At 35.3% G+C, this 25,260-nt stretch overlaps 1 protein-coding gene across 1 annotated transcript in view; it reads left to right on the top strand.

The window, feature by feature from the left end:
• SNTG2 (syntrophin gamma 2) overlaps positions 1 to 25,260 on the top strand; it is a 193,879-nt gene that overhangs the window by 150,007 nt on the left and 18,612 nt on the right. Inside the window, exons 13-14 of the mRNA XM_052809394.1 lie at positions 6,138 to 6,209; positions 10,803 to 11,012. Of these exons, the coding sequence (XP_052665354.1) occupies positions 6,138 to 6,209; positions 10,803 to 11,012 (282 nt within the window). The remainder of the gene's footprint in view (positions 1 to 6,137; positions 6,210 to 10,802; positions 11,013 to 25,260) is intronic.

Below are 25,260 nucleotides of genomic sequence, written 5' to 3'. Positions count from 1 at the left end.
AACACCATTGCACAAATAGAAATTATTCTTGCATCAATGTTAATATACAAGCAGTATTTTATTACCTTCTAAAAGCATCTAATAAATTTTTGTCAATTTTCAGACCTTGAAAAGGTTCTGAATTCATATCCCAGAAGAAATTGAAGAGACATTATTCAAAATTGTCATTCAAAACCAAACTATTTTTCATATCATTGAAAATTTCCAGAAAAATGAAGTGGTTTGGGTTTATGGAATATGGGCTTTATGTAGGGGAGGATTGTATTGTTTGATTTTTTATATATTCCTCATAGTTCAATACGGTTTTTAAATTCAGGTCTTAAAGTAGCCGTATCTTTGGAGCTGTTGTGTTACCCTTAATTACAAAACTGTCTTTTTTCAACATCATTAAATAAATAACACTGAAGTGCTTTATGTGAAAACAGCTAGGCAATCACTGCATATGCTGCTTATAGTTTTAAGAAAAGGAATAAATACAAGAATAATGTGAAAGTAACAGAAATAGTTCCACCTTTGAAAAACATTACAAAGAAGAAAAGCTTGCATAATGTATTGAGCACGAGCAATGCTTTGAATCTTAGACTACTGCTATGTAAGTTCTGAATGCTTGTATTTGTAAATCACATTATACATAATGTCAATGTAACATATTGGGAAAGAGGTGGCAGTGAGTTGGAGGGCATAGACTTGACCATGAATACTTTTGATGAACTTTTTAACTCTGCAAACAAGTCTATTTATTTTGTTCACATATTTGCTAGGATCTGACTGTGTGTGTTTTGTACCATTGAGTTTGAGTTGTTTTGGATGCCTTTAGGCTTCTTATACTGCTATATTGTAGATCATCTCAAGAACATTTCTTGATTTTTTTTTTCTTTTTAATATCTTTTAATAATTTTTTTAAATTATACTTGGCTTATTTTTTCCATTGAAGAGTGAAGAGACCAGTGAAATGAATTACTCTTGACCTAAAAGTATTTCATCTTTTGCCTAGAACTTTTTAGTACTTCTAGGTGGGTTGGATGCTTCTGCTTAATTGTCAGATAATGCAGCATTCTCTGTATTCCAGTAATAAGTATTACAGCCACTTTGATCTTTTTTTTCCCTTAAGTTCTACTCTTTAAATCTATTCAGGTTTTTTTTTTAATATTGGAGGGGGGCACTGGAGATTTCTAGAATCAGATTCAGTGTTCATAGAAATTCAAAGAGTATGTTATGTTCCCTTTGACCTTAGTGAGTTTTGAAGTGTGATTCTCTTTTACATGGACCCCATATTTATTTTTCATGTCTATGCAGTCCTTTAGTGCTGATCTCTGAATAGGCATGGAAGTCTTTTGTGCTTATTTTATAATTGCAGAATTCTCTTCTAGGGAGTAACTGTTTTTCAGTTCGTTGTTTACTACATGTATGTGTCAATGACTTTAACTCTATTGTTTTCCCTCTATTTTAAATCATAGTTTTTTAAAGAAAAATCAATGATTAACACACACATTTAAAGCTAAGTATATTTGGAATATGAGCCTGAACTGATGCTGAGATCGCTTGGTCTAAGTAAAACTAGATTTTAGTAGTTTATTTATTTTTGGAAATCCACTGTAATGCCTGTTTTTAAAACATGAGGAACTTATAGAAACTCATGCTGAAGTAATGTACTTCTGCAACACTTAGCACTTTTGTACCTCTACATACTTATTTCAGTCTCTCATTATGGACTTAAAATTGTAACTTCAGGTTCTTATTTTTCTATGTTCATTTTTATTATCTCTGTGATCAGCTCAGTGTTACATGTGAGTTTACAAATGTGTTATTTTACAATCTTTCTGAAAGGATTAATATAGCTAAATATCTACAAAACCAAGTATTCAATACATCACATAATGCTTTGAGTTAGCTAAGGAGTTGGTCTTCCAATAATAATAGTAGCACTCAGCTACTGTTGGTCATAAATTCATGCATTAGACAAACAAGAATTGAAGTGGAAGCTCAGTGAATTCTAGTTGGTACTTTCATGTATTTTGACACTATTTTTGACAGAACTAAATTCATATGAATGAAAGTATGTCTTATTAAATGACCCATTCTGAAAAATATTTTTTGAAACATTTTGTCAAATGCTTCACTAAAAAACAATTATCTTGTCAAGCTAAAATAAACCCAAGAAATTGCAATGTATAGAATACCTACAGGACCAATTCCAAGGGGAAATAATGAGAAAAACTTTTTTATTGCCTAAGGAATATATTTCAGTATCTCATTTATCTTAGTTACCTGTCATTACCCAGTCGTTAAATGTGTGATGATGGATAAGCCTGCAATACACTGAAACATCCTTTAAAGCAAATGAAGGATATTGCACTTTTTGTGAACTTTTCTGATTCTTTCCAGCTTTTCTCATTGACTAGAACTATATGATCATTTGTGATTTTTTTTAAAGCGATGCAGTCTATAACAATAACATTTTAAACTTAGACATACTATGATAGTTCTGATAAAACTGTAAATAATGTCAGCTGCCTCTTTGAATTCTAGTATCCCTTTGTAGATGTTTGTTTCCCCTCCTTAAAATCCCTCTCAACATGTAATTCGTGCTCTCCTGAAGACCTTGCACACTATGATATTCAGACTGTTTCACTCATGGCTTTAAGTATGGTAGCCTTCCTCTGACATACACAGTAAAAGAAAATCTTGGCTTGTATAGGTGCCAACAGTTATCATCATCACTAGCTGTCTCTGCTGAAAAAGTCATAAGAGGTTACAGAGAGTCAAAGGATGAAAGAGATGCACAGGATAATGGGGAAAAGGCTGAAGTATTCAGAGTGAATTTAATGGTGCAGCAGTGTAACCATAGTCCATGATAGCATCGTTAATAGCAGCAAAGAACCCAAACAGTTTAAATTAATCTTCAGGAATCAAAACAAATGATATGAGCAAGTGAAAGTTCAGTCATGTCTCAATAGCTTTTAGGTTATAGCCTGTGTCACTAAATTCAGTTTCACGAACAGTAGATTAAGTCAGTGCTTTTGCTTTTATATCTTGTATAGCCACTAATAGGAATGAAGAATTCTCCTGCTTTTAACTGAGATTGAAAAGAATCTTTCCCTTTGAGAAATTCAAGCCCAAATAATGAACTAGCCACCATTCTAAGCTGTAAACCTTATTTTGCAAGAAGCATGAAGATCTCTTTTGAGGATCAACAGTAATAGGCCAAAACCTGTATTATTTAATTATTTTCTTTTTCAAAACAGCCATCAAAGTAAAAAAGATTTCCCTGTAAATAAGGATTGAGCAGAGACCTGCAGTACTTGCTCTATGTGAGCATGTTTATATGTATAATATTTCTTTATGAATTGGCTTTATAATTCCTCAGTTTCAGTTGTTTCTAAGCTTGTGTTATTGCTTACTCTTAGCAATAATTAAAAAGCAAAACTCAGATAAAATATTGAATGGACCGTACTAGAAGGGAAACAGTAACAGAAATCTAAAAATTAGAAATGTATGACTCTAAAAATTGCTACATCTTATAAAGTGATGGGAGGACAAGGATAATATCTAAAACTGCTTTAAATTAATTTTCTAAAAAAGCTAACATTAGATTTACATTTGACAAAGTTCCTTTAAAGTAGTACTAAGTACTTTTAAAGGTAGCTATATGTAATGTTTCAAGCTTTAATTTATGGTGAGAAATTGCTTATGATAAAACAAAGTATATAACATGCTTTTACATATTCTACTGCATGCATTGTATTCAAGTGATATTTGTCATTCGATTGTTCAAATATAAAAACTGTCAAGTGGAGAACCCTAGCATACAAGTCCCTTTATATCCTGAAAAGATGTGGTGATAGGATTTTCTCTTCCAGAGGTCTTCAGTCCCATTTGCAATAGGTGATTCATCTCACCTAAATTTAGTCATCTAGAAGTTAAAGTTAGGGAAACTGGGAGAAAGAACTGCCTCTTTTTCTTTTTTTTTTTCCTTCTCTCCCAATATGTTGAAATTAAGATTAGATTATTAAGAATTAGATTAGGTTGTTAAGATTAGGTACTTTTGATGTCTAAATTTAGGTGGGATGAATCACCTATCACACTAAGAAGAAAGAATTCAGGTAAATTCTGAAACACTGCCTTGAAACACATAGGTGCGAGGTCTACTCAATAATAATGTGTATTAGTTTCAATTGGACTGGACATAAGAGCATATAAAATTAGAAAGAAACTAACACCAAGTTCATATTACTCCTCCAACAGCACTCTCTGAAATAACATTTAATAACCAGTCGAAGTCACATCAGTCTGCTCCTAAGTGTTGTAGTGGTTTGGATTTTCACCATTTTATTACCATTTTGCTTAATGGCTTAGAATTTATGAAGACCTGGAAATTCAACTTAAAAGTAATTTAAAATCATGTTGATCTCATGCAAAACATTAGGAACAATACTGATTATTATGTGTTACTGTGAATACAGAGAAAAATAATCTGTTACTGAATTTCGTAGCTTTTTCCTACTTAAGTTTCATTCACAGAAGCCAGGTGTTTTACAGCCAAATTTTGCTTTACCTAAATAATTTAATTTTATTTTTTTGCTTTCTTCCTTTTGGGAGGGGGACAGGAACAGGACAAAGCTGCATCTCCCTAGTATTTCAAAGTATCCAAATTGCTATTAGAGTCACCAAAACACTTCTTTCCATGTGCTAGAAGCCTCAGAGTTACAATTTAGTCAAATTCTTCATATAGCTATGCAGCCATTCCTGTGCATTCACCAAGAGCTAGGATTTTGCTCTAAAATATATAATCAAAATGATGTGTGTTCCCCTTGTATTTTTCCCATGTAAAGGTCCTTTTTTTCTTCTTGAACTACATAGGCTATGTAATGTTTTTAAGAGAAAAGAGATTATCACATTATATCATGAACTAGAATTTAGGGAAAAACTTCAAATATCATTCTAACTGCCAAATTTTAACAGCCTGTCATGTCAACAGGATAAAGTAATGAAATCAAAAGAAAACTAAAAATATGTCTTTCCATATTCATTATTGGCTGGGATAGAGTTAATTTTCTTTCTAGTAGCTAGTATAGTGTTATGTTTTGGATTTAGTATGAGAAGAATGTTGATAACACACTGATGTTTTCAGTTGTTGCTAAATAGTGTTTATACGAAGTCAAGGGTTTTTCAGCTTCTCATGCCCAGCCAGCAAGAAGGCTGGAGGGGCACAAGAAGTTGGGAAGGGACACAGCCAGGGCAGCTGACCCAAACTGGCCAAAGGGGTATTCCGTACCATGTGACATCATGCCCAGTGTATAAACTGGGGGGAGTTGGCCAGGGGGCGGATCGCTGCTCGGGAGCTAACGGCATCAGTCGGCAAGTGGTGAGCAATTGCATTGTGCATCACTTGTTTTGTATGTTCCAATCCTTTTATTATTGTTATTATTATCATTATTAGTTTCTTCCTTCCTGTTCTATTAAACTGTTCTTATCCCAACCCACGAGTTTTAACTTTTTCCTTCCACTTCTCTCCCCCATCCCACTGCAGGGAGGGGAAGTGAGTGAGCAGCTGCGTGGTGGTTAGTTGCTGGCTGGGGTTAAACCACTACAATTATTAAACACACAGTTGACACTCTTCTTAATTTCAAATATTGCAGTTACATAGTCCTTTCCAGTTTTTAATATAAGTATTAAGGTATTGGTGCCCTAGTGTATGTAAACTCAAATCTGAATTTAGGAACACATCTTGGTCTGTTGATTGTAAGGTTTTTTAAAATTGAGACATGAAGCTGAATGACTCTGGGTTTGAGACTCTGGGTCCTCTGTGTTAGCATATTGGAAATTAAATATGCTTATGTAACTCACCACAGAGATTACAAAGAGGTTTCCATCGTACTGTAGTAATAATGGGGAAAAACATCAATGAAATTATTTAATACCTTTTAATTATACTAAGACTCCTGTAGATGCTGTTTCTGTAAAAACTGAATGCTATTTGACAAACTTTTCTAAATGCTGGATATTAAATGTAGTAACTTGCCTATATTTAGAGTATCCAGTCGAATAATGATGGGTGAAATCTTTTCATTTTTTTTCATCTGTACATGATTTTTGAACAAAGAATGTGTTGTTAATATTTTCTTTTGATATTATAGGTAAGCACACTAGACTGGGTACGAGCTGAAAAAATCTATAACCTCTGTGAGGTTCTATTTAAAATTCACAAGGTAGGTTTCCTAACGATTACAATGATATTATTTCGTAAAGAAAGCTTGCCTTTTCCTGTTAATGATAATCTCAAGTTAATCTTAACTAGGAGTTGCCAACATTCAAATAGTTCATCTGTTGTTTTTTCTAGTGCATTAGCTATGCAAGTATAAGAGAATATGGAAAATGGATTAAGCTCCAAGTGAGCAAGTTACTAAAATACTTCCATATTGAAGAAATTTTTCAGTATACAGGTGAGACACACAGCTAAGCATAATGAAGCTGGATATTGCTTTTTTCTTAGTGGCTCAGATTTTTAAGTGACTGTGATAAAGAATGCTTTTGCTGTAATTCCTGGTCTATGTAAAGATACTTTTATTTAATTTCAGTAATTAGAAGTATAAAATTATGTCCTTTTTAGATCATGTGCAAATACTATAGTAGGTTTTACCTTACAAAGGGCAACATGGTGCATTTGTGTACCATAGAAGTCTTCATTTTTTCCACCACCTAGAGATAGTGTCATGTTTTCTGCTTAGCTTGTCCCAAGCAAGGATTTTGGGCAAAACCCTAGCAGTTTGTTTCAATAATTACAGAAGATATTTTCTAATAAGTTGCATCAGATAGATTAATTTACTTCTCTACCAGCTAAGCAAAAACTTCTTTGCAGGTGAGGTAAAGCTAGATGAAAGCCTACTCGCCTAAGACAGTAAAACCAAATATATTATCAGGGGAAAAAAAAAAAAAAAAAGAAAAAGATCAGTCTTTTCAGAGAAAATGCTGTTTCACTGAAAGATTACAAAGCAGCTTTAGTTCTCACCAGCTGCTGTCCTACTCTCTACTGTTCCTCCTTTGACCACGTACTAATGTTGTGGAGAAGGAAGGTTGTTGCTCTGTTACCTGTACAGATCCTGACTTAACATTGCTCTGAAGGAGAACTGCTTAACTATTTTGGTTTTGGTTTTGTTAGGGTTTGGTTTTTTTTTTCTGATGCAACACAGTTATTCAGGACAATTTACAGAAGAAAAAATGAAAAAAAAAAAGAAAAAAAAAGTCATAGGCCTGACAATAACATTCCATTTCCCTTTACTGCCCTGTTCAGCATAGAAGGGAGATCTCTGTAGCACTAAATGGCCAAATTCTTCAAAGAATGGAGTGGCAGGGAATTTCTATGTCCTGACTGCTCGAACTACTTGTCCCAAACTGACTTTCAACAACATGGGCACGTTTCCTACACCAATTTTGTTGACTGTGATTTAAAAAAAAAAGACAGACATTGAAAACATGATGAAGTTAAAACCAACAGAGCAAGGAGCACACGGAATTTGATAGAAATCTAGAAAAAATATCTCTCAAATATGAGCTGACATCTGCATTTTACAGAGGTGTCAGTCCCATTAACTGGCTGCTAAAACAGCTTCTGCTGATGTCAACTGCCAATTTTGCAGCCCATCGCTGCCTTTTTTTTCTCTGTCGTAAGCCTGCTGTCACTGGGCAGGGGCAGAAGGTTCCCTTCTCTGGCAAAAGTGGGGAGAGGGAAGGGTCTTGGCCAATGCCATGCCAGGAAAACAGCAATCCTGGAGCTCGGGACTTGAGCTCAGCTCCGGAGTGCAGGATGCAGGAGCACAGCCATTTTCTTGTAAGCATAGCATTATTTTAATGTGATCATGTCTCCAGCTGGGTACACAGGGGCAGCTTCAGGTCCTGCCTATCGTTGAGACAGCAGCAAAGAGCAGAGGTTCTGTCCCAGATTATTTGTTTGGTCTCCTTGATCTTTTTTTAAAATTTGCTTTTTCCTGTAACACAAGTCAGGCACCAATGAAATATATACCCATTATGCCTTTTGAAAAGATTTTTCTGTGGTTTGGGTTTTGGTTTTGTTTTTTCTCCTTTAAATGTTACTACTGATTTGAAACTCAGTCCTTCCTTGAATATTCTGGTAATTTCAAGGATAATCTATCCTTAAAGCAAATTCTGTGATATTTTTTCATTAAGAAAAAGAAGTGGGAAATAAACCACCCAAGATTCAACTCTTTAATGTTCTTGACGTTTTAATAAATGAATGTTTAATTGCCAGTCTTCATGAGTACATTAGCTGAAGCACAAAAGCTCAAATTCAACACTTTAACCTATTTTCTGTTGATTCTTTGGTATAAGTGGCAATGAGGCAAACTGAGCAAATCCAAAAAGATAGGAAAAAATCTTAAGAGGTTAAGGTTTCTACATTGCAGACTGAAAGATGGACTTTATCTTGTAAAAACTGCCATTTGGGGAGGGTGTTCTTAAGGATTCTAACTAGTTAGAACTAGTGCAAAGCTGTGGTGGAGAGTGCTATTGTATCTTCTCATGAAAGATGGATTTTAAGGCAAGGTGCACTTATTACTCACCTAATTGTAAGCTTCTCATCTATGTTAATTATGACAGAAGAGTTAAACGTGGAAAATAAGAACCCAATATGGAAATTACATTTTAAAACAAAATGTTTGCTGTATTTTAGATTTGCGTGTGTGTGTACATACATATAAATACACACTTGCATACACAAACATGCATATGCAGATGTGTGAATTAAAATTCATATATATATCATGAACTTGCATATTCATGGACATTTAGTGGTAACAACCAGATGATTGAAAATGTGATCTCTTTTACCTCATGTGTTTCTTCCTATACCTTGCCTCATACTCATAGTTGCTGGAACTGTTACTGAAAACTTGTATTTTTCAGGGGCAAGAATATTAGATGCATTTTTAAAAGCCGCCTGTCTTAAAAACAGTTTATTTTCTTTTATTGCCTGGTATTTTCACACATCACATTTTCACATGCAAAGTAAAAAATACTAATATAGTAGTCTATGAGCCAGGATGAGCAGCACTGAGTCTTGAAGCAGTTGTAGCTGTAATACCTGTCACTCCATAGCTGCTGAACACCAGATGATACGCAAGTATTTTGTTCAGCTTCCTTTTCAGGAGCATTGTAAAATAACTTTGAACTTCCTCAAGACTGTTCTCTCTTCGGGTAGCTGCAGGGCTGTTTTTGACAACAAAGTGCTGCGTACCCTGGTGGCATTACGTGCTGCTTCTGAGGTGCCCCACAAAACATCCGTAGCTTAACAGACTAGACTTGAGTAAATTGCATAAGGTTAGATTTGCTAGCTTTGTGTTACTCTGTAATTCACCAGCACAAGCAAAATTTTCAGTTCCCATCTGAGTATTTTGACCCTGTTTGTGAATATGAGAGCAGTACACAGAGGAGGGTGTGCTAGCAGAGCATTTGTTTCCTCTGCTTTTCATTACTAAAAAGTGAATCTTCATTGCTGTCCTGTGAGGGCGGTTGTGTGTGCATCTGGAACAGGAGGGACACAAGACCCTGAACATGTAAGCATTTATTTGACACGCATCGGAATATTTTACATTACATTTGAATGCTCAAATTCCAGTTGTTTGTTTGTTTTCATGTGTATGGAGTTTCAACTCTAGCCTCAATAGGCTATGATAGACTATTAGAGGTTCTGGAAAAATAAATTCTAAATCTTTATAAGGCTTTTCCTGACTACAAGTTTCTAGGACTTGGCTACTACTGCAAAGCTGCATTCTGGTCTTTTCAAAGCCACCTAAGTCCAGTCAAACATGACTGCTTTTACCTCAGATCTGCTTGACTAGAGTCAAGTCTCCTAAACTTAACCTGGATCACTAGAGAAAGAAAATTCTGTTTGCTGGTGACTTTAGAAAATAAGAGATAACATTCTCTTTGCAAATTACTTTTTTATTCTTTCAATCTTTTCTGCCCCATGCCATCATAGAGAAATGGAGATAGGAAGGGGCCCTATCTGATAAATAGAAATTTTAAAAAATGCATAATTTGGAAATTCAGTCAGCGAAAGTACTCAGATGTATAAGCAGTAGCTTTTTTATTTAGTTTTCTCTATATTTATGCTAATCAATGAAGTTTTGAAAGATTAGGGAAGTTTCTTGTAAGAGTTTGTTTTCATTTACAAAACATTCTGTTACAGGAATATTTTTTATTAGGAGAGACTAATGTGAAGTTTCTCTTCATCTTGAAGGTGATGGCAGGTGATCTCACTTCACTCCCCTTGTAGTTGCAGAGCAGCATTGGCAGCTATTAGGGGACATTTGAAAGCTCATGTTGTCATTTCCAGAATTAGCCCTTGAGTGCTTGATAAATTACTGCATTCCTTGGTGTTTAGCCTGTTGGAACCCAATTAGAACAGAGTAGTTTTATTCTCCTGTAAAGCTGGTACACAGCTCTTGAATTGTATTCAAACAATTCAGAGATTTCCATCCTTTTCACTGTAACAATGTATTGCTGCAAATTCTTTTTAAATTATGTATGTATTGCTTAAGTAACTGACAGTATTTTGGAACTGCAGAAGTAGCTCAGATTACATGACACAGGGTAAAGTGAATAAGAAGCAAAGAGAGAAGTTGTCTTTGAAATTATTGCTTAATTCTCAGAACATTTCTTCAAGGTAATTATTGACATAATGATATAACGTATCCAAGTACCCATCACTTAGAGAAGACAATGTTGCTTTAACTGTTTGGTTTTGCTAGATGATGAAGAATCACATACTGAAACGTGTCTTTCAGCTCTGGCTTGCTGATGATTGCTGGCTACAAGCAAACTTGTATTTAGGTATTCACCAGGACTTTGATCTTGAAGACCAGAGGCCATATTGTTTCAGTGTTATGGTTGGACATGGCAAGAGTCATTATTTCAATGTAGAGCTGGGGAGCGAGTTGGCAGTGTGGGAGAAATCATTTCAAAGAGCGATTTTCTTGGAAGTTCAAAGAACAGGGGTAAGTAATGAATAACTTAAATCCTGGAGCCATTTCATCAGTAAAATAAGTATAGCAAATTTTTAGATAAGTTGTATGTTTAATAATTGCATCAGATTGATGTGCTCCATGACTATGGATCTGAGTACACTTTAATACACCGAAGGCTTCTGAAAGCTTCATCATCACATCCATATTCATATGTCAATGACTATGTAATAACAGTCTGTAAGCGTGCTATGACAGTCTGAAAATTGGAAGTTGACCTTGATTATAACAAACTGGAAATGAATACATTCTACCACTGGAAAACAATTTCTGTGGAGACTCTTTAGTCCATCTTGAACATTTTCTTCCAGAAAGCTTATTTTCCACTCACATAAGGCAAATATATTAGTTTTACATAATGGTTCTGTTTTCAAAGAAGAAATATTTTGCTCTTACATTGTTAATTGTAAATGGGAATTGTCCTTGTTAACATTGGAAGTGTTTGAAGACTCAGCATAAAAGTGAGAGGAAAGTTTGTGATAGTCTTAAATTCTCAAAATTAAACAGTTTATCACTTTCTACTGGCGAGTAAAATTGTCTCAAGTCAATTATTTTCTCAGATCTGAGGGTGCATTTCCCATTAGGTGGTCTTAAATTTAAGATCAGGATTCCTGGTATAGTTGTCTAAATGTGGGTGTGTATTAGCATTGTGGTGACTAAGCTCCCATTAGAATCAGTGACTTGAGTCCAAAGAATGATTGTGCTTATCCTAAAGCAGATACCTTCTTCTAAAGGAGGTATTTTGTGGTATGAAGACAGAGAAGATAAATTGATTTTGATTTAAGTTGCAACTTAAAGCACCCCTATACTGTTTTATAAACAAGTTATTTGCTGAATATCTAGATCCATACTCCTAAGTGAACTGGAGCAGTGGTATGGGAATGTATGGATTAAAAGTATAGGCCTTCTCCAATTAGAAACATATTTACAGTTCAGCACAAATGCAAGCTTGATCTGGTATATTTGGGTTTGCAGGGACCTCCTAAAGATGTTTACAATAGCAAGAGCACTGGATCACAACATTGTGTTACCACAGCTTGCAAGGAGCAGGAGTCCTAGCACAGGTGTTGAATCAGCTCTTTTAAATTTCCAACTCTCTGTGATTCTAACAAGGTGTGCAGGTGGTTGCTTAGAACCCTTCCAATTGTCTCTTCAGACTGATGAGGTAACGAAAAAGATTTTGTAATGGTGATGCTGTTGCTCCTGCACTTCTGAGAAGGAATGCAGTTCTTCAGAAACAAATTGATTCTTCCTGAAAAATTCCTGGGCATCAGGGAGGGATTAATAGTTCATATTGAGTTTGCATAAAGTATTTTCTCACATGAACTCTCCAAGAAATTATGATATGACTCTTTGGCCAACCATTCAATGATCCTATTTATTATCCATATGAAAAGCAGATAATATATAGTTAAAATTAAGTATAACAAAGGTGGAGATTAGGTGGTGCTGTAGCTGATTCAATTTCTGAAGTATTTATTGTTAAATATCAAAACTTGTTGTTCTTTTACAACCTAACAATCTTAAGTTAAGGGATGATTCTTTGCTTGTGCAATGATCTTTTGTCATTTGAATCCAACAATCTTCCAGACTGATATCACACAAAAGACATTGATATTTTTTCTAGCTGTGGTTTAACCTATCTGAAACCTCCAGGAGAGGCATTCAATTAAAATCCTGATTACACTGTTTAAGTCTCCATATGTGTGTTCCCGTATCTTAATTTTCTCTCACTCAGTTGCATACATTCAGGTTTGTTGTAAACCACTATGTCAGTAGGATGCAAAGCACTGCGGTCACTCTCCAGCAGAGAAAAATCTTTTGACTCCACTACTTTCTTTCTTCAAGACGTAAGTGCTGCTTTTAATGTCCTTCTTTTCAGGAGGATATCAAGAGCAGCATGAATGAGGTGCAACTTAACATTACATAGATTATTTCAAGCCATAGAAAAAGAACTGGCATTTCAGTATCCAGAAAATTGAAGGTTGTCACTGGTAGGTTAGATTGTCCATAAAAATTCTTTCTTTTGGATAAGGACCATAACTGCAGCTGGAAATTCATTTTTATTAATAAATGATTGGGCAAGATTCATGGCAGGTGTTGGGTTGCACCGTGTCATTTCAGCCATTCTTGTTTAAATGTGCCTTCGTTCTGTTTTCTGTTGAGGGTCATTAGGATCTTGCTTTGACAGAGTTGTTGTTAACATTATCCTGTACGCGTTCTTTATGTTTAGTGTTTCTATAAGAAGAATTGTATTTCTGAGAAGATTCTGTACTTACACAGTTTATGAAAAGAAATGTTAAGGTGCAGTTGTACATTCATAAGTGCTTTTGAATTTTATACTGCTCATGTTGTGTGATTTTTTTATACATTTCTTCTGAAAATGGCAGCAGTGTTAAATGACAGAAAGAATGCAGTAGAGCAAGAAGTAATCCCCCTCACAATATTGTTCCCCTTTCTGCTATCAGAGAGCCATATTTCAAGCTGCAAATGCTTACAAAAAGGAGTCTACCGAGAAACTATGAAATTCAGTGATCCTGATATAATGAATCCATTTACAAACAATTATAGCAAGCAAACTTATGTTAAATCCATGTGCTAGAAATAACTATATTTTCTTTCTATAAAAAATTTTCTAGTCACTGATGGCATAATTTGGACAGATGGGGGCAATAAAAATGCAATAGAAGTAAGGCAGGAAGGCAGTTGAAAGGCAGAAAAAGTGATGTTAAAAAGTATTTCCATGAGGTTGGTAATCAAAGTCAGCATTGCAATGGAGGAAGATAGGCAGTGAAGTCCTCTCAATCGTAACTAGAAATTCAGTCATCTCCCACATCCCAGCAAGCCTCTCTGTCTCACTTGGAACATCCTAAACAGTGCAAGACCAATTAATGATGCTCAGATGAAGTAATTTTTTTCTTTTTTTTTTTTAGTTTTTTACAGTGTAGGCAGTCTTCAAAAATAAAAGGCTAGCACTTCTTCCAGATCCCTTACTAATTCTTTGACCCTTCAGGATAGTCTTGTCAGTACTATGGGATGTTATTCCATGTTTTTTCAATGTTGTCTTTTTTAAGTTACTTTCTCAGTATTCTTTCCTCTCCTCAAACAGTTCTTTCCAAAGGAAATTATCTTGAATCATCTGACTCTTGGATATGATTGTTAAATTAATGCAGAAACATCTTGATGGGATGATTTGGATCTTTGGGGTCTTCAGTCTTCTTCCACAGAAGGACGGAGAAGGATATTGCAGTAGTATTTGGTAGTGGCCAGAGGGAAGAGTAATACATTTTACTGTCAGCTGTAGAAAGGTTGGGCTAACTGTTTTGCCATCTTAAACCTTTGTACATGGATGGCAGAAGACAGAGAACAGGAATCTGCTTCACAAGATGGAAGAGCTCTCAGGAGACTGAAAAAAACATGCAGGGGGAAAATCATCTACTGCAGTGTCACTGAAATACCTGCAGTTGGTGTATAGCGAGGAGACATGGTTACATACTCTCCTCATTTATCTAGCAACTTTTAAACATGAAAGTTTTCCCTTTGTGCTTCCAGCTGTGATGCAGATGCTGCAAGCTCTTTTGAATCCTCATACAGCTGAATAACCTAGTTTCATGAAACCATTTGCTTTACTTGGACAAAAAAAAGTTGTTTAATATGAGTTACTGCAAAAATTAAAATAGGTCAGAAGTTGGACTCCACTCAGTCATAACAGAATAATCAAGAAGTTTTGCCGCATGGTTATTTTCTGTGCTTAAACGTAAGTACTTCTGGCGAACTTCTTTCCATTTTGTTCTTAACTCAGTGACTGATCTTGACAGACAAATAACCCCTGGAAATAAAAATATAATATATATTTGTTGAGGACAGGGATATGAATGTATTGTGCTAGAGAAATGCTAGCAGTAAAATTCGTGTTCCTGGAATGATACAAATTTCTGCTGTGAGGAATATACATTAAAAATAACCAAAAAAAAGGTGGTTTGTTTCCCCCCCCCCAAATGTAGTAATAATATTTCACTTAAATCCATGTCATGTGAATATTATTGGAAATCCAAAACTAGTTTATAATGAACATAAATGTATGATGCAATTATCCCATGTTTTCCTTCTTTATATTTCAGTTAACATATATCTGCTTCTGTGGATGTTTTATCTTTTTGTATATATTTTTAACGTTTACTTTTTTTCTGAAGAGTTAACAACAAACCATTCTCTATAGTGAGATTCTTGATGCTGAACGTGTAAGCCAGACTGGCTCGTTGTGGCTCAGAATTGCTTGCTAATTATGTCTGTTCCTGGATAAGTGCAAAAATAATTATTGGGAATAATTGTGCATGCAAACCTGGAGCTTTGTTTCTACAGGATTCCCATTTCAATTTTCTTTCCACAAATATTGTGCTGGTAAAACACCATGATTAAAATTCCTTAAAAAAGAAACAATAGTTAAAACAAATGCAATTAATTAATTCCTTTTCTGTTTTGTAAGCAACAATGAATTCCTTTTCAATATTAGTTGGTCTGGCCAATCTCTGTTTTCATCTGTGAGCATGAGCAGTGTTCCACACATATAAAAGATGTCAGACGTGAGAGTAAAGTATCTTATGGTATCCTTAGTTCACCATCTTCCTGTTCCAGACTTTAACATTTCCCTCTATACACTCTATGTTCTTCAGGATGATCTATATGAAATGCCTGAGGAGTCTACAACCACATTATAGATGATTAAAACAAAAAAAAATAATCATGTAATTATTTTGAAGAAGTAGTTTACACAATATCCTTTCTTCAGCTTTGTATCTCTTTCCCTTTTTGCTTCATGGACTATTGCTGACTAAGTGTCTAGTCCTGGTTACTTCTTGGTATCCTGTCTTCTATTCATCTTTTTTAATTTCCTTGTAATATCTTGTCATAGATTTTACCAGTTCATCAGTTTTAATTAATTTCTAACCCATTCATAATATTCTCATCTGAGAAAGACTAAGTTGCTTTCCATGCAACATACATTGTTTATTCTAAAAATCTCTTCAGAATCCATACTGTTGACAGATTTTGGTTTTCACCTTTGTTTTTCTAGAAAAGATCTATGGTTTTAAAGTTTTCTTTATAAAACTTGTCCATGTGCTGCTTCCCTCTCATCCCTTCTCCGCAGCTCAGCAAATAATCTGTGCAATCTCCTCATTCCTACAACCGCTTGCTGTTTGTTCTGGACTGTTACTTAATTTTACATGTGTATTTCTGTTAAAAATCCTCTGAAAGGGTTCACTAGAACTATTTGAAAACATACAGAAGTGAATAGGTTGCTTCCAGCTGATTTCAATAACCTTTCCAGGAAAGCAGTATTTTCTCATAATCTACATTTAAAAGCATTCAGTTGACTATGTTGTATAAAATATCAATATAGTAGTGACTGTGTGCATAGATCTTAGAGACTGTGTCCCAACTGGGACTTGGGCAGAGGTTAGGTATCTTTCCACTCATCTTTCTATCACACCTAACCTAACTCTTCCAACTACCTGATTTCTGAGATGCTCAGAAGACTTTGGGTATCTCAGTAACTCTGCAGTCAAACAAACACACTCATTGTTTTAGGCATCTTTGGGAATTAAGTGGTGCTTGAGTAATGGTAGTCTAAATCACCCTCTGAGACTGAGCAAAAGAACTCCACCTAAATAGACAAAATCTAACAGAAATTAGGCAGTCTGAATAAGAAGTAATTGTCTTTTGTAGCTTATCAAACTATTAATTCTTCATTGTAAACCAAGAGGATGAGTAAAACAGGATTGGTTAATCACAGTGTAATCCTTGTGAGTTCCAAATAATGTATTATTTAAAACGCAAAAATGGTAAATACAGTTGGCAATGCTTAATTATCTTTATATTCCGTGATGATGACAAAGCATATATGAAACAGAATTATATATGTAGGAATCCCTTTAAGAATGGAAACGCCACCATGTGCTAATTTCAGAACTAATTTCTGAAATAAACAAATAACCAAACGAATATCCTCCTTAAATGCAGGTGAGATATTAAATAGCATTTAGATTAGGTTAGATTTATAGGGTCATTAAAAGATACTTATCAGTTTGTTACCGAGAAGCACTCAGTTTAATTACACAATTAAGTTTTAGATTGTTTTCATTATGTACAGAAAGCTTATTACAATTCCAATTTAACTGGTCATCTTTAGAAATGCTATTAGATTCTAATTCATTTTCACACTGATGCAAAAAAAGCACCATTCTCCAACACAAAGAAAGATGCTGAGAACCATACAGATTAATTGTAAATACATTTGTAAAAATGATTAATAATTCAACAATTCAGATGCCAGGTGAGAATCAAGCAATGCGCCTATTACAATTTTAACAAAAGCAAGAGAATGTACCAATTTACATGGCTATTGAACAAAATCTTGTTTACACATACTGTATTTTAAACATGATTAATATAAAATGTTGATTTTCATGAAGCTACACCAGTATTTCTACAAATAGTAGTATATTCTTAAAATTACAAATTATTTATATTGAAAGGGTAAATCCAAAGACTTTTATATATATGTCTCTCTCGAGATAAATTTCTTAATATATTTATATTTATTTATAAATCCAAAGGTTTAGATAACAACTATGTGGTGTGAGTCTGGTTTCGTTATTATTTTCCAGAGGATCTTATAGACTTGAATAAGGATGAAACTATTAAAGCTGTCAAGAAGTCACTCTCGTGGAATTTCAAATTTATAGAGTAATATTACCTTAGAATTCTGATATTTGATTTTATGTTTTCAAAAGTTGGTGTTCCCTATTACCCTCTGCCCATGATTCCTTTATGAGAATCAGGCAGAAAAACCAAAATCCCAGTCCAAGCATCATTAATTCAGAACTGAATTTTCTACTCAGTAATGTCTCTTGTTGATATTTCTATTAGAAATCCTTTTTCACCTGCAAAATTCCAGAATTTATAGATCACCAGAAAAGACCTTTATTATATAATAACAAACTGTAGCAAAAACAAGTCAATGCCTTTGCTGAAGTAAAGCAGTAGAGTTCCACTAACACAAATGGTGCCAGCCTGATTACTATGATTGCTACTGAGAATCTGCCTCAGGTATGTGAAAATATACTTGGGGCAATCTACAGGTAGGAAACTTAAACATTCCAGTCACTGTTGTATCTTGCTTTTCTTTATGGAAAAGTGAGTTGCTACAAAACCACGAAGCTGTTGCTCAGGCACAGAGATGAGGAAGCACAATCTGTTCCTGACAGAAGCCAAGGCTAAAGAATGGACTTTGAATTTTCACTAGAGGATGCTAGAGGATGACCACTGCTAAGCTGCTGGCCTTTGATTTTGTCCTCCCACCTCCATTTCTCTCACTGCCTTTTCCTACAACCAATTTAAGCCATAGGCTGCTTGTTCAGCAGAGGAGGTACCAAGTCTTCTTTCTTCTGTCAGATTTACATTAGTCATAGATTCATATTACAGAGAGAATGCCATGGCCATGAGTAGGCATCCATAACTGCATTATCTGCTCATCTTGCCAAGTAATAGCTGAACCTACTATGGTTTAGGAGAAATTAGTTGACTTATCAGTCTTCCTATAGGAACACAGTTCCCTGCAGAGGAACATTTGCTTGAGGCCTGATGTGCATGTAGCCCTAATCTCTCTGTGGTAGTGTTTTAATGCTTAATGCCAGTTATGCTGAAGTTTTCCAAAAAGGCAGTCTGTCCAATGAGAGCTCTACTAAGAAAACAATTTTTGCAGTTAGCTGCTATAATGTCACGAGCATTACAAATTACAAATAGGTGAGATCAGATAGATATTTATTTCAGTTAGAACAGCTGTTGTGTGGCAGGAGTTTTACTTATGAGTGTGGCTGAGATGATTGTAATAGATGACCTAAAGGCAAAAGTTTCAAGCATAGCAGTATCCTGAGAAAGCCAGCATTTAAAACATGAGCATACTAAGAATAGGTGTTATTTTCTAAAGCACTAAGCACTGAGCTAGCACTACTTCTACTGAAATCAATAGAAGCTTTCTTTGAAGTTCAGTGAAAGTATAATGAGCCATTATTTGAGTCCTTTGAAAAATCTTACTTTTAGTGCCAGTGTGTCTCTTGCATACATATATGCTGAACCACAGATGTGCATCGACGTTCAAAAAAAACAACCATCATGTCTTCTTGAAATCATGAGATTACAACACTATCTTTTACAAGAAAATGTACATTTTTATACTAATACTCAGTCAAGAATGAAAAAATGAGTCATTTTAGGGCATTAAGATGCAATTCCTTCAGTTGCAGCAACTGCAGATCTTGAAGGAGTGTACAAGATTTTTAATCAGATCTGTTTTGTTTCAATAAAGTGATTTTAATTGTATCTATCCATAATTATCACACTTCTGTTACCTTTTAATTGTGACATCATGAATTCCTTAAAGGTATGGCCAAATGAGTAGATCTGCCACATTTTTTAAGTGAAGATGGTATTCATTTGATCACTCTCACAGAAATTATTTCACTGATGCTTTTGCACAGTTATCTGGAACAGGAATAACCTGAGCTTTGGAAGTCTGTTCTGGATGAGATTTCTGAAAACTCTCATGCTTTTGATGAATGTCAGATTTCATTGTCATTTCATTTTCTCGTATGTAATGTAGATTCAGAGTAAGAATGCTTTCAATGTACTTCATAAATGTCTTCTGAAAGTTTTGCTTAAAAAAAAAAGTGATATATAATATAAAATATTTTGTCCTAAAATAACAATCGGAATTTTAAAATATGAGAAAGCCAAAGTATGTGCATTTTTAATTCAACTATTTTGGAATTTCAAAGAGTTTAAAAAGCACTTCTGTTTAGCACAAGTAATTCTACGCGAAAAGACTATTGAAGAAGATTTTGCAGGCTGTCTTCAGAATTAAGGGGTTTAATTTTGTATGCCTCCTAGTACACTCTGTATGTGGGCTGAGATATATTTCTCAGTACAACCATAACAACTCTGGTTGCTCTTATCATCATCTCCACATCCTACTCACAGTTTTTTTTATGCTAAAAGTGGAATTTTCAAAAAAAGCTCATTCTTGACATAGGCAGTCCCATATTAAGGCTTTTACCAGACTCTGTGTTTTGGTAAATACATTGGATGCATTAAGAAACCTCACTCCTGTCACTCCTGTGTGATTTAATAGCTTTTACAAAGCCACTGTATAAAGTCTTAATGCAAGAATCTGTGTTCCAAACTGTCTGCTGTTGGTATAATTATTTTTTTCCTTACCCTCACTGTATTTTAAATGCTGTTGTGCATTATTTTATTTCTAATGCATAGTAAAAGAGCACATCATTTAGGTCCTTCCCTGTTTCAGGCATTAAAGTCCCTTGGACAAGTCCTAGAAACTTCCATTTTTTACAGATACCCACACTGACAGAAAGACTAAAAAAAATTAAAAAATTAAATATAATATGGTTGAGATTTTGTCTCAGAGATAAGAAGAAACAAATATCAGTGATGTTTGGATTATATTAAAACTTTATCAGTTCAAATTGGCAACCTTGGAGTCATCTGTTAACATGATTGAAATGTTGACCAGTAATTGATTTCTAGGGAAAACTTTTACTTAATTAATTAAGTTACTGAATTAATTAAATTCAATTATTGTGTTAATCTTCAGTTTAATAGAGATTGACAAACAAATTGCTTCATATACATTTAGCCCATTAGAATTCCACTCTCCTCCTCATCTGTATACAATTCACTTTCTTAAGTCTTTATGAGATCATGGCATTTGTTGAAAGGTCAACTCCTTTAATAGGGAAAAGTGCTCAGTTTGGGGTATTTCTAGTTGGTCTGTTTGAGATTTTTAGTCACTTAATTTTAATCAGCATATGGCTAAGCTTTGATTATTTTTTTTTTACATTAAATAACAGACAAATCTTGAATAGCTCAAAAGAGCTTTGCCGTTAGCTTTAATAGATTTGGGGGTCATCACTAAATTAAACATGTTAAATGCATGCACTGTTGTTATTGGCTTGCATCTATATTCATTGGTGGTTAACTATATAAAAGGAAAAAGACCTGAACCAGATGATGATGGCTGTTTTATAATATATGAAGTAGGTACTGTTTTACTGAACAAATAAAACTGTGTTCTCATCAATTGTGTTATTTTACATGTGAAAGGGATGACTTGTCTCTGGAACACAATATTACAAAAATATATTAATTAGATTAACAAAATAATGTTATTTTAATTTTAATGGAAATACTCCCTTGTTCTAAGCAAAGTCAAAGTTTTGTTAAGATTTTAGCATTTAGTATATTGATGGCATATTATTTCCACACAGAGGCATAGCACATATTTTAACTTAAAGTGAATAATATGAATATAGTGTGCAATATGTATACTGTATGCATATGGATATGGTTCTTGCCCAAATGCTTTGCTGTCTGGTTATTTTCATCACTTATTTTTAGAAAGTGTGTGTTGAATTCTATACCATGAGTATAGTGAGAAATATTGTCTGTGTTCCCACCTACATGTAATAAACCTTCACAGCCCATCTTAGAGCAAACATATGTATACATCTATAAAGTAGTTGACAGAGTAGCAGGGGAAATGTGTAGTTTAAGCAGTAAAGTGTAATGTTATTGTCTACTTTCCAATTGCTTTTTGGAAAATAAACAAGCAAAATCATGTATGGGCCGAATTTGTATTTATTTAGAATAAAAGACCGATATTTATTTCTGTATTTTGGCTGATCAAAACCACGAGAATTCCTGCTCAACAGAACATAGCTGAGTCTAAAATGAATTCATGTATTGCATATGAATGCTGCAGCTAAAGCAAAAGTGAGGTTTTTCTTCATGCAAGACAATAATTAACCACAATGTAGCCAGGCATCAGCTAAATTTTTGAAGCTGTGAGCTTGCTGAGGCATTAGGAACAACAGCACTAGATTTATAAAAGTAAACTCCATTAAAAGGGATATACACTATGTCATTTTTCTGTGTTGCCCTAATGTGAGCAACATCACTGAATCTCATTTGTTCCTTAGAAACTTTATTTGCCAAGGAAATAAAGTTGATCTTGGGAAAAGGACTATTGACTGAAAAGGTTGCTAACTGACCACCTTGATTCTTTAAAAACGGTATGAAATGGTATTTTTTTACTATGAATCTTTGTTGATGATCTCAGAAGGTAACATCTCAACTGACAGGCATTATTTGTAGTCATGATTTTAAAGAATTTTACTGAAAAACATAAACAAGTGGAACCCCTATTTCTTGGGACAGAATACAATCCCACATCAGAGTAACATTAAATACTACATTGGACACCTATGACAGAACTTAGGCAAATTTAGGCCCTCCAGCTAAAGGATTTCAATAAGCTCATATTCCAGTAACCACAATAATCTATTGCATGTCCAGATTTATTTAGAAGCATTTGGACTGCACAGTCCCTGAAGCAACCAAACTCACTTAGGGCTTCAACCTACCTGGGAGACCCACATGTCTGTGCCAAAATCAGAAGGCCTCTGATCTAGCGGGCATGCTTGCTTCCTTCTGGCTTCATACTATGGCTCTGTGTGGCCAAGGACCCCTATACACAGAAGGCAACTCAAGAAGAGGAGGGGTCGTCTTTTTCTTTCTTGCCTCTCTTTCCTAAGCAGCCTGTGTCTGGGCTGCAATGGTGCCTATTACCCACCGAGCCTTTGTGCTTCCAACCATGTCACAGGCCAGTGACTACACATGAAATTGTCCCCCTTTCTCTTTGTTGCCCAGGCTCTGTCTCTCACTGTACAGATATTTGAGGTCTATATATGCCCTCCTCTGAGTGGAAAGAAGAAAGTCCCTCTTGTAGTCTTTTCCTGTGCATTCATTCTCCAGTTTTAGCATTTACTCACCTCTTGACTTGAGTACCTAACACCCATGAACCAAGATTGAAGCCCTTCTTGTTAGGTTAGCAGATCTGTTTGCAAACACATTCCCTCCTTCTAAGGGAAAGAGCCATCGTAACTGATGATCATAAAAGCTGGTTTTGAAATTAATTAGCCCGTCATTGAGCATATTTGTAAAGTCTCTTCTCATTGTTAGACAGAATCCTACATCGGTCTTTGTTTTAGAGTACTGAAGCAACCTGTCCCTTGTCCTCTCCCTATTGTAAAAACTGATGGAAGATAAGCATGAAAGAAGCTTTTTGGGGTTTTGCATTAAGAGATAATTAACTCAAGCCTTCAATGCTAATTACCTTCCGTGGATTCCAAGATGTGTGCATAGTCATGGAAGATATTAATTGATGTGGATAGCAACAAAAAAAATACTAAGTTCCCCAAGCCTCACAATATTAGTTAACTGTAAGATCATGCTGAGATGGAATTGTCAAGTTTTGTGGATGGGAGTGAGAGGCAAACTACTAACCAGCTGATGTGACCTTGTTAGACGGCTGAAATCTTGCCCTAGGGTAAATGTAGGGACTTAATTTCATTGTGAAGGCTGCAGTAGGAGGATGCTTACACACTCTTGCCGACACCTCCTGCTCCTAGATGCAGGCCCTCTTTTCCCATCATTTAGCTTCCAGGACTCTCTTTTTCCTAACTCTGTGCCCTACCCAGCCTTCTTAGTCCCGTCCAGGAATCTCACTCCCCTGCAGTTCGTGTACAGACAAGAGTTCGGCTTTGTATCAACGATTTGCTGAGGAGAGGCAGGAATTTCATTAGCAAGAGGGAAATGCTGTGGCCTGCTTTTAACCTTCCCCTTCTGCTTTTGGAGCAAAGAGGCTTGCTCACTCTCAGATGAGCTACTCTGGTGAAGGCGACCCAGTATGGAGGCATGGACAAGATAGGCAGAGAGTACATGTGCTCAGGACTACTCCAGGCTGGTATTGCCACTATGTGAGATGATAATGCTAATTAATGCACAATGATACTAATATTGCGTGATACTGCCTACATTTACAGTGCAGTGCTACCATGATGGTGTCCTGCTGGCCACCACCACTCTGCCCAAAGAAACAACTGGAACATCCATTGGTTCTGCAGAATAGCTGCAATGGAACCTGCCATCGGGAGCTCCAGGATCGTGAGACAGTCTGCTAAACGAGGAGGATAGGTCAAAGCTGAATTATTTCTGGGAAATGTCTATGTCTATGGGAAAGATAGTGAGTGTATACGTGTAGTCATTGTAACCATTAAGCCCTCTTAAGGTCTGGGAGGACAGATACCAATGCCAAAGATAGACTAGTGCCATGCTTCTGAATAGGGACAGGAGGCCTAAGAAATTCCTTCTATGAATGAGGCAGAAACACTATTCTTCTGCTATTTGGACAGTGATATTATCAACTTATCATTAACTCATGAAAAGATCATTCTTTTCATGAGTTAAAGGTATATGCATTGAGATACTGATACCTGAACAATTACAGAGATAAGAGTTTTGTAAATTGTCTTTTATTACAAATAATTACTCTACAGATCGTTTCACCATTGCTTGGAAAAACATTAAATAATTGATCTAGGATGGATACTAAAATTTTCTTAGCTGTTGCAGTTCAGGCATGAGGCCTTCCTTTTAACAGCTACATTCTTAATACTTTGACTAAAGAATCTTATCAGGCTTAAACTCCCAGTCTACATCCCCATAATGTTCAGAATCACCAAGGTTAGAGCTGGAAAAACTTTTACATCTTGTCTGGAGCAGTGCAAGCCAAAGATGGCCACTATACCACATTTGCTAATGTTTTGAATTTTCATACGTGTATGAGCTATGTAAATTAATGTGGCTATTAGGGTATAGCTGTATGATTGGAAGATAGTTTAATGCATATCTTAAGGTTGATAACCTTGTAGATTCTCATCTACCTTTACTTACAATCCCCAAGTGTTTTGTGATAAGCTAGTATAGTATAGACCTACTAGACCTATGAGAGAAAAACTCATTTCCAATCGGTAAGGAAGGTTTTTTAAATAACTTATTCTTTTCCTCTCTCTTGCTTAAACTGTGAGTTCTCAAGCCGGCTAATACACAGTGCTATTTTATTTTCTGCAAAATTCACTAAAAGACTGCTAAGCCTTGATTTCTTGTGTTAAACTTCCACGTAAACAATTGTTGTAGGTAACCAAGGGTGATCACACAATTGCAAGCATACAGGAAGCTTATTCCAAAGGCAAGAATGAAAAGGGATAGCGCTCTGTACTAGTGATAATGAGTGGAGATGGGGGTC

This window comes from Harpia harpyja, chromosome 15 (assembly GCF_026419915.1).
Source record: "Harpia harpyja isolate bHarHar1 chromosome 15, bHarHar1 primary haplotype, whole genome shotgun sequence".
NCBI lineage: Eukaryota > Metazoa > Chordata > Aves > Accipitriformes > Accipitridae > Harpia > Harpia harpyja.
The sequence above is the reverse complement of the archived record's forward strand: the minus strand, read 5'-3'. Positions and strand labels throughout refer to the sequence as shown.